The sequence below is a fragment of the Mastomys coucha genome, unplaced genomic scaffold, assembly GCF_008632895.1.
Source record: "Mastomys coucha isolate ucsf_1 unplaced genomic scaffold, UCSF_Mcou_1 pScaffold1, whole genome shotgun sequence".
In the NCBI taxonomy this organism is placed as follows: Eukaryota; Metazoa; Chordata; class Mammalia; order Rodentia; family Muridae; genus Mastomys; species Mastomys coucha.
The window spans coordinates 32,798,108-32,808,565 of NW_022196891.1; the positions used below are offsets into that span (position 1 = coordinate 32,798,108).

Below are 10,458 nucleotides of genomic sequence, written 5' to 3' on the forward strand. Positions count from 1 at the left end.
AACACACACACACACACACACACAGCCAACCCCCTAGGAGCCCAAAGTCACTGGGCAGAGCTTCTGAGAGAGGTGATTGGCTGCCTTTGTGTGATGTCACTAGAGGCACTAAGGTGAGGCTCCTCCTAAACTTTCGTGTTAGCTGTTGGGTCTCGGGCACGTACCCCGGTTCACCGCTTAGCTATTACGCTCTGCCGAAAGCGAGTTTTGCCCATGGCAATCTCTCAGCAGCCCCTGGCCTGCCCCCTCGCTGTGTCCTCTGCCCTTCGCTTGCTGCCGCTCAGTCCTGCTCCTGATGAGCCAAAGAACCGCTGAGCTCAGCTCTTCCCGCGGCCCTAGGCTCCGGCTGGCTGCCTTTGTCCCCGCCTCGCCCGCCTTTAAGTCTCTGCTGTGGCTCTATGCTGCAGGGGTGGGAGCAGCCGCCCACATCACGCCAGCCACTGTTCAGTTTGTGAGCTGAGGAAGCATGGTGACCTCAACCGTGGTGCCAGATCCTGCCTCTGAAAAGCCTTGGCTGCGCCACCCTACTTGCCCTTTGCCAAATGGCGAATAGGCTGCCTCTGTTCAGCGAGAGGAGAGGGGCCCTTGGTTATCCCTCCCAACAGGGTGGAGAGAAAAGGATAGAGGGTCTGCAGCGAGTTTCACACTCTGGACAGAAATGTCACAAAATCTTTAGGCTGCCAGCCTTCATTGATAATAAATAGGCAACTGGCTTGCCCGCCATAGTGTGCTAATTCAATTCCATTGTTTTAAATGTTGCATCTTTCTGCTTCCAGATACTCTATTTTAGGATATATTCTAATCATTCAGTGATGGGTTTCAATATGCCTGTATCATGTACTTTGATCTCACACCTTTACGTTCCTGTTTCCTCCTGACTTCTGGTCTCCCTTTCCCCTTCGAGTCTTATTTTTAAGTTTAAATACTATATATGAGAGAAAATGTGATTAGGGTTTCCTGGGTTCAACTTAGCAACTTTTTGGATTATTAGTCGATTTCCTGCAAATAACATAATTTACTCTTGGCAATGGCAGATTAGTATTTTATCGTGTTGTAGATACTTTTTTTTTTTTTTTAGCTATTGATCTACTGATGATCACATGGGCTAATATCAATAACCTTGCCATTTTGAAAAAACATCTGTAGTGAACATGGGTGTGAAGGCATCTCCGTGGTCTGCTATATTTGATTCCTTCTGGAATATACCTAGGAGTGGCATATCCATTTCCTAAGATAGTCTTTCTTGCCTTCTCATGTTCTGTGCTTAAGGCGCATGCCCCCACTTGCCTCTTCCCAGTCCTGGCATAGTTGGTAGCTCTCAGGGCCCCATGGTACAGTTGGAAGAACCTGGCCACTGACCCCTGACCCCTCCTTCCATGCCATTTGGAAGGGTCTGGCTTTGAGTGGTTACCGTCTGTGCCCATCCCACTATAAAGAGAAATTTCTCCCTTCTGTAGGTCACTGCCATTTTGAGGACAACCCACAGAAGTGACCTCATCCAGAGTGGGACCAATGGAAGAGACTGCCAGAGGGGAGGGCAGTACAGTTCTTAAAAAGCTAAAACCATATAGATCTACATAACCCAAGGGCAGGCTGAGGCTTAGGCCGGGAGAGGCAGGACAGAATCTGCTAGAGGGTTCAAAATCACCACCAGGCACCAGAGATGAGCTCAGCTGTCACATGACACTGTGTCCTCCAGGGCAGGGCAGCCCAGTTGCCCGCTTGGTGTGCTGCCTGCTTGGTGTGCTGCCTGCATGGACACGGGGTGTGCAAGCCAGCTCTGACATTGGCACCGGGAAGGAAGTCTGCAGCAATGTGGGGGTGGGGTTTTTAGAGGAAGCTGAGAGGGAGATCGGTGAGTGCCTGTAGTCTCAGCCTGAGGAGAGGCTGAACGCCAGCCTTGTTTCCCACTACCTGAGTGATTTAGGGAAGTGGGGCTTAATACCCTAGCTCGTACGTACACCACCAAGGTCAAGTGATGGTGGGTGCTGGCTGGCCCACCACCCACACATGGGAACGTCCGTGAGATCTTCATTCTTTGCTTGCTCCCACAGCCCCTCATCCACAAGACTGACACACGGTGTCTTGTCCAGATCGGCTGTTCTGAGAATTAGTGACTCACTGGCTTCTCACAAATTGCATCCTGGTGTTTTGAAGAGGCTTGCAAGAAGCTAGATGGCTCTCTGATGTATCAGGATGTGTGGAACTGGAAAAAAAAAAAATCCCAGGGAGACCCCGCATCTAAAGCCAGGGCTTTAGATACCAAGAGTATCTAAAGCCCTGGCTGACCCTGTGTAGACCTTCCCAGACTGTCCCTGTGTAGACCTTCCCAGACTGTCTTCTTTGCTGCCGCCTTGGAAGCTCCTGGGATTGGCTACTGAAGACCTTGGGAGGGCTCTGATAACCGGCCTGCTCCCTCTGCCCCCGGGGACATTGATTCAATCTTCTCCAATCGCCGGCATTGCCATCTGCCTTCAGTAATTAAATGGTATTTGAACTGGATCCAGAAATCCCATCACAGGCTGCTACGTGGTGGTGGGGAGGGTGTCTACATAGTCAGAGGGTCCTCCCAGGCTGCTGCGATGTCTCCTCAGCTCACCAGAGAGTACCTACATGTTCTGGGAGGAAGCATCCAGTTTTAGCACAGCCCCCTCCCCCCCGCAGCCCCAGGGCAGAGCCAAAGCTCTGATTTCTATGTTGTGCCATGCTGAGCCTCACTCTCTGCAGCTGCCCATGCTCTCTCTCTTGGTGTCTGAGGCTGCTTCCCTCCACTCTCTGAGCCCTGGTCCTCAGTAGTAGTAGTAGTGTGTGTGTGTGTGTGTGTGTGTGTGTGTGTGTGTGTGTGTGCGCTGCAGGGTTGAGGAAGGGCTAGCACATTCAGCTTGCCTGGTCTTGAAATGGCTCCTCACTGTCTGTGACTCTGAATGACACCATCCGAGCTTCCTTATCGGTCAGCAGGACACTGGTGAAGACCTCCCAGGGGTTGTTTTTGAGGTCAAGAGTTAAGAAGCAGCAGTTCATAGGCCTGGCCTGGCATTGCCTTGGTGAGCCCCGTGTGTGTCAGCAGCAGTGGTTAGGGCGGAAGTGGAAGTCAGCATAGGAGCCTGGGATGGGGGTTGGGGAAAGGGGAGGGTGGAAAGAAAAGCTTCTAAGTCTGAAGGTCCGGAGAGAATGAATAAGAATCAGTTTTGTGCCGGGCAGTGGTGGCGCACGCCTAGCACTTGGGAGGCAGAGGCAGGCGGATTTCTGAGTTCAAGGCCAGCCTGGTCTACAGAGTGAGTTCCAGGACAGCCAGGGCTACACAGAGAAACCCTGTCTCAAAAAATAAAAATAAAAAAAATGGCTCCTAACAGTTAGGTAAGAGTGGGGACCTCTTTGGGCTTCCATTGCTTTCTGGAGAGAATCGCTCACTCAAGTGACTGCTTACACCTCCAAGGAAACACTCCCCGAAGAAAGCCAGACTCCCACGTATGGATAGAGGCTTGCCCAAGTGCCCGCTCCTCACACAGACACCTGACCTTCTCCAGTCCTTAGTCACAGCAGAGCGCAGTGACAGGCTAGGGTGCTCCTCACACAGCTGACAGCTCTGAGTGGGTCTTTGGGGGTGAGAGCAACTGGGACAAGGAGATGACGGTGATTTGGAGGTGCTGGGATCCGCAGCTAGGCACCTCTGGGCCATCAGTGGACGCTGGCCTGGCTCTCTTCTCTTGGTAAATGTTGGCTTAGGGAGAGGGGCCTGACAAGCAGTTCATTGTAAAGTGCACAGCCGACGGGGGCACTAGCGTGAGTCCACGGCAGTAGAACCTATCCCCCACTCTTACTTTGCGATGTCTGAAGCGTACTTTCTGCCAGTCCTTGCCCGCGCATGCTTACTGACTCATGCTTGGTTGCCATGGGGACCTTATCCCGGTGATGCAGCTTAGAAAAGCGAATGAGGGGGGGTGGATGGATGGAGCCATGGAGACCCATGGCTGGCTCCCCACTCAGTAGTGATGGAGGGACTCCTCCTCTAAACCGGTATCTGGGCTATAGGTCAGCCCTGTGGCCCCTCTCACTGCCTCCACGGGTTACTCTTCACTTGGCCTAGGCTGCCTGAGTTGTGTTTGGGCTGGTCCTTCAGTTCCTGGAAAGAACCAGCACTTGTGTCTGGGAGTGCCGCTAAGCCCTGGCACCTGGGAAGGTGGTTGCCACATTAAAGACCCTTGTAGCCTCCACAGACCTCTCTGCCTCGGTTCTAGCCTTCTCCCAGAAGAATGTGGTCCAGAGTTGCTGGGAGCTGCCTGTCCAGTCCTTCTCTCTCCAACCTTGGTCCTAAGCTTTACCTCTCCAGAATGGGCTAGCTATCACCTCCTTGCAAGAGGAATATGGACTTCCAGGCCTCCAGGGGTCAGGGGTTGTGGCGGTGATAGTGGTGGTGGAATGCCTTCAAGGTTTGGCCCCTTCACTCTGGTGTGCAACCTTCAGGTACTCACTGAAACATTCTCAGCCTTATCTGGACAGTCAGTCGAGTAGATACCTTGTAGGTTTACAGCGAAGAATACACGAATTAGTTTATGCAGAATATACTTAACGTACATTGGGGTACCAAGTATTCAATCAATGTTAACTACTACTGGTTTGGGCGATATGCATATGCATTCCTGAAGCCATTCCCTGGGGCTTTATTTCTTCCTTCCTGTCCTGGCTTGTGGGGTAAACCGAATTAAGTAAACAGAATTATGGCTGGTAACATGAGAGGATGGTCTGCCACTTCTGCCCAAGTTGGGCCTGACCCAGGACTCTTCCACCCCGAGCAGGATCCGGCCCCAGCTATCGAAGGAGAAGATTGAAGGCTGTCACATCTGTACCTCTGTTACCCCTGGGGAGCCCCAGGTCCTGCTGGGGAAGGACAAGGCCTTCACCTACGACTTTGTCTTTGATCTGGATACCTGGCAGGAGCAAATCTATTCGACCTGTGTGAGCAAACTCATCGAAGGCTGCTTTGAGGGCTACAATGCCACAGTACTGGCCTATGGACAGGTAAGCCACTCCTACCTAAACCAGTGAGCATTTTAACCTCAGTCTCCCTCCACCCAACGGGGGAGAGAGGCCCACAAGAGAGCAGTCACTCAAGGCCCAGTTGTGTGTGGTTTTGTCTGGCATCTGAGTTATGGCTGCGTGGCTAGTTAGCAGAGGCAGGCTTTCATTAGGGAATTTTGTAGGGTTTGTCTCTGGGATAGAAAAGATACACTTGTCTAGAGGTAATCGGGTAAGAGGATTTGGCCCAGGCCAAGGCTTGCTGGTTCCCCAGAGGGGACCGGTTACCACCTGTACTCTGTCTTTGCCCATGCAGACGGGGGCTGGGAAGACATACACGATGGGCACCGGCTTCGACACAGTGACGTCAGAAGAGGAGCAGGGCATCATCCCAAGGGCCATTGCACATCTCTTCCGGGGCATCGATGAACGCAAGCGGCGGGCACAGGAGCAGGGTGTGACTGGGCCTGAATTCAAAGTCAGTGCCCAGTTCCTGGAGGTACTATGGCCTTGGAGGATGGTCGGGAGGGAGATGTGTCGGAACCCTAAGACCATGGAAGCTGGAGCCCCCACCGGTGTAGAGGAATAAGGCCAGGGAACCCTGGAGATATCTATAGGGGATGAATTCCCTGCTGCTGGGAGTATCTAAGCTAGGCCTAGAGAAACACTTGGTGCGAGTAGCTGAAATGTTTCCTGCTTCAGATAGGGCCTAAGATCTCAGATCTTGGCTGATTCTGGCCCTGGCTTGGTCCTGTCCCTAGTCTGAACTTCTTCTGTAAAGTGGGCTTGACATCTCTCTTTCCTTAGGGGCTTGTAAGTCTGTCTTGGAAGCCTGATCCTGGCACATGGTGAGAACCTTGTTCCTGTCTCTGGCCCTCCTGAGGCCCTTCCTCTGCCCCCTAAGGACCTCTCTGTATCTTTCGAGCTGAGATACATTCTGACTTCTCCATCAGGGCCTTTTCTTCATCGCTGGTCCACCAGCTTTGGGAGGTCTCGGCCAGAATTGTGCAGCCCTGCGCTTTGGGGAGTACACTAGGGGAATCTCTGGGCTCTTTGATATTTGGGCTGTGCTGAAAACTCAACAGTTGTGTAAATAGAGGTTCCATCCTGGAGATGGTCTTCTTAGGGAGAAGGCTCTGGAAAGGCGAGTCGCCTTAGTATTTCTCACAGGAACTTGGCCAGGCTCTTCTGAAACATGTAGCCGTGCAGTTCTGATTCCTAGCATCTAGTTTCCTCTACCAAGGAGGCCCGCTCTGGTATGCTTAGTGGGCTTGGAGCCACCCTCCTCTCTTACCTCCCAACCCTGATGCTTTTCCTGGATCTGGTTGGCACTCAGAGGGGTGCACAGGGCTGAGGCTTGTCCCTGCATATTGCCCCAGTGTCTTTCCCGTGCACCCATGGCTTCTGCTTTTCCCATAAGGGACCTGTATTTTAGTCCTTTGGGATACATCTGTGTATATCTGCACATAAGTGTGTGCATGTGTGGTTGTATAAGTGTGCGTGAGTATGCATGCGTGTACACGAGAGTTTGTGAGTGCATGTGTGGGCATATAGGTATGCATGCATGTTGGTGGACGTGAGTGTGTGTGTTTCTTGCTGACTGTATATCATTGAGCTTTGCCTTGTTTTCTTCCCTCTGCCATCCTGTTGCCATGGAGAACTTAAAAGAGCATGCTAGCAAATCCAGGCCAAAGAGTGAACCACAAGGGGTTAACTGATGCAGTGTGTCTACACCAGTACAAGACAAATAGACACCATGAAACTCTGTCTCCTCCATCTCTTCCTTCTGTTTCCTCTTCCCCTTCCTGTGGGGTATTTTTGTCCCCTGAAGGCCATCAAAGCCTCGGATGTCTGAGGGCTGCAGTGCCCCATCTCTGTCTCCATAGGTCTTGGCTGCTGCCCTTCTCCCACCCTCCCTACCCTACCCCACCCCACCCCACCCCCACCTCTGGCTTTTGACATCGAAGCCTTTCTGCAGTTGAATTTCCCACAATTCCAATCTTCTAACCCCAGGAATTGCCTCGGCAGACACCATCTGAAATGGGCTGGCACAGTGGTCTTGCAGAAGGCTGGGCCACACTGCCCAGTCTTGCTCCCTCTGCTCCTGGGCATCAGTCAAAGCACACAGCCATTTGTCCCCACCTGAAGTTGCCATCACTTCTACTTCAGGCACCATGGGGCTCAGAGCTTCGGCGCTCAGGGCACTGTCTCCTTGGTCTCTTTAAGCTTTGTCTTCCTTCATCTGGAATCACAGCCTTGTGCCATCTCTGCCATCAATGATGAGATAGATCCTTTCAATTCAGGCTCAGGCTCGTGGCTCTCCCATCCCTTAACACCTAGGGCCCGCATCCTTCATCCTTGCCCTTAGCCTCCCATTGGAGCTGAGAGCTGCTGGACGCCATTCCTCAGGAGAGTAGAGCTGCATGTGCAGCCTCAGAATAGCACTGTTTGGAGGCCAGGGTTCAGCAAGCTAAACTGCATTGCTTGTTCCCACTTTATTTAATTGAGACGTCCTCAGGGCTCTGGGCATATGACCCTAGCCATGCTTTCCTCCCCATCACAGCTCTACAACGAAGAGATCCTTGACCTGTTTGATAGCACCCGTGACCCCGATGCCCGCCACCGCAGGTCCAACATCAAGATCCATGAGGATGCCAATGGTGGCATCTATACCACAGGTGTCACTTCTCGCCTGATCAACTCTCAGGAGGAGGTGAGCATCTCATACATGGGCATCTTAAAGGCCAGAGCCCTACAGCACATGGGGCCTGAGTCCTCTCCTCTGCGTCTGTCCCCAGCTGATCCAGTGCCTGAAGCAGGGTGCCCTGTCACGCACCACAGCCAGCACCCAGATGAATGTACAGAGCTCCCGATCCCATGCCATCTTCACCATCCATCTGTGCCAGATGCGCGTGTGTGCCCAGCCTGACCTGGTGAGGTGCTCTTGGGGGCCCAGGAGCTACATGCTCTAAGGATGTCTCAGGGACAGGATGGACAAACATGGGTGTAGGCTAGAACTCCAGAGGTGGGGCTTGCCTCTATCACTCAACTTTTATTTCTCTTCAGCCTCTCACCCCATCTATGCAATGGAGTGAGACCGAATATTGATAATGTTAGTGTACCCAAGTAGTGTCTGCTCTCAGGCGCTGAGCACCTGTGAGGGTTGCTACTGTGCAACCTACCCTCACTCTTGTGGATGGTGATACCGTGGGTTGGAAGGCTAGCAGAGGAACAGGAGGTAGGGTTTGAGTGAGCCAGATGTCACCTTCTGCTGCAGGTGAATGAGACGGTGACTGGACTTCCGGATGGAGCGGCCCCCACAGGCACTGAGTATGAGACACTCACTGCTAAGTTTCACTTCGTGGACTTGGCTGGCTCAGAGCGGCTGAAGCGGACAGGGGCCACCGGTGAACGGGCCAAAGAGGGCATCTCCATCAACTGTGGTCTGGTAGGCACACTGAGAGACATCAGCCCCAGGAGCCAGATGGCACAGACTAAGACAGGCCATATAGGCTTCAATGGCTGGCTGCCCAGTTCTCTTACCCAAAGGACCCTGTTGGGTCCTCCCTTCACCCTCAGGCCTCAGTTTATCCGATCAGTCTATGAACCCACCCAGGAGCCTGAGTGTTGCGCTCGCTGCCTTCCTGGTGTGACTCCTGAGCTCAGGCTCTTTCTCCCACAGCTGTCCTTGGGGAATGTGATCAGCGCCTTAGGGGACCAGAGCAAGAAGGTCGTGCATGTGCCTTACAGGGACTCCAAGCTCACTCGGCTGCTCCAGGACTCCCTTGGAGGCAACAGGTATCTGATGACAGAGTCCAGCAGGGAGGGTGGGGAAGTTCCTGGATGCAGACCACTGACATAGGCTCAGGTCCCGACTCCCTTCTCAACCTAGGCTGCAGACTCAGAGGCAGGAGCAGTGAGGGGTCCAGTGACTTGTGGCTGGGTAGACTCAGTTTCATTGTTTCACAGAAGTGAGAGGTAATGCTTAAAGGCAGCCATATAGTCCAATGAGTCAAGAAATGGTAAGGGCCAGGTCAACAGAAAGGCCATGACACACTTTCGTCTCCAAGAAGAGGATTCTATAATTAGGCATCACCCTTGGTTAAGTATTTTCAAGGGTTTTCTTCTCTTGCCATGGAAGATCTTAGCCAGGTGGTCCAGGGTCCCACATCCCAGGTTCAGTTGCCAGGAGGAGGGTCAGGTTGAAACAGAACCTAGCTGTGGAACAGTACTTCTGGCTTTGTCCTTCGTCCTCACCCAACCTGGTTGGACTCTTAGCCAGACCATCATGATCGCCTGTGTGAGCCCCTCGGATCGGGACTTCATGGAGACGCTTAACACACTCAAATATGCCAATCGGGCTCGAAACATCAAAAACAAGGTGGTAGTGAACCAGGACAAGACCAGCCAGCAGATCAGTGCTCTCCGAGCCGAGATCGCACGCCTGCAGATGGAGTTGATGGAATACAAAGCGGTGAGCACTCCCCTGCCTCACCCATGCTGCCCATGAGGAGCCAATGCCCTGCTCCACACCCTGCCTTATAGCATCCCACAACCAAATTCTGAGCTGGCCTCCCCACTTTGCAGCACCCATCCATCCTCATGTCTACTAGGCATCGCTGTGCCTCAGATGTGGGTCCCAGTACTGGGTTGTATGGCAAAACCAGCTCGGGTTGAACTGTCTGGGCTTAGGATACAGTGTGAGAAATAGAACATCCTGGCATTGTAGCATGGGGGTTTGATTGACGGAAGGTGCTTTCCGGGTGCTTTTTCTTGTGGCAGAGTCATTGACACTGGAGATACAGGTGTTGCCCAGTGTGCTGCAGAGGCAGAGGAGTCTGCCTACTTGCTGAAGTGGTGTGGGGGGCGGGGCTTTATAGAAGGGATGTGCATGTGGATTTCCAAAGAAAAATGAGATAGCAGCAGATGGAGGCCAGCAGGCATTCTGGGTAAACCATTAAAAAAAAAAAAAAAAAAAACTACCGCAGAAAGGAGGGAAACAGGTGCTTTGAGGGGCACGTCTAATTCTCATATCCAAGGCTGACGTCGCCCCCTGGTAGCACCTGGTCTGAGTCCGGCACACAGATGCGTGGGTTTGTACTTGACAACTTTTCGGAAAGTCAGGAAGTCTCAACATCTGTGGAAAATTTGTCTCTGGCAGCAACTGGCATAAAGTTGGCTGGAGTAAGTAGCGATGTCACGATTTATTAGATGAAGAAATCTCTCAATTCACACACAAACAAACGGTTCGTTTACAGTTCTGTCCCGTTGGTAAGCAATCAAGGACCACTGACTTCCTTTCGGTAACTCAGAACACAGACAGCGAGGATCAAGGAGAGGAAGTAGGTGGTGGCAAATTCTGCACCGCTAAGTTTTACCCTGATAATCGTCTCTCTTCTTTGACTAGGCAGGGAGTAGCGGAACATCTGTGGGCAAAAAAAA

General features: G+C 52.4%; 1 protein-coding gene across 8 annotated transcripts in view; it reads left to right on the top strand.

The window, feature by feature from the left end:
• Positions 1-10,458, top strand: part of Kif21b (kinesin family member 21B) — a 48,648-nt gene that overhangs the window by 9,116 nt on the left and 29,074 nt on the right. For all 8 annotated transcript variants that reach the window (XR_004122405.1, XR_004122407.1, XR_004122406.1 and 5 more), the window contains exons 2-8: positions 4,797-5,019; positions 5,333-5,515; positions 7,580-7,729; positions 7,815-7,949; positions 8,294-8,464; positions 8,699-8,814; positions 9,295-9,490. Coding sequence is in view for 4 of the 8 variants with exons in the window: in XM_031384012.1 (XP_031239872.1) it covers positions 4,797-5,019; positions 5,333-5,515; positions 7,580-7,729; positions 7,815-7,949; positions 8,294-8,464; positions 8,699-8,814; positions 9,295-9,490 (1,174 nt within the window). In the remaining 4 variants the exon portion in view is untranslated. The remainder of the gene's footprint in view (positions 1-4,796; positions 5,020-5,332; positions 5,516-7,579; positions 7,730-7,814; positions 7,950-8,293; positions 8,465-8,698; positions 8,815-9,294; positions 9,491-10,458) is intronic.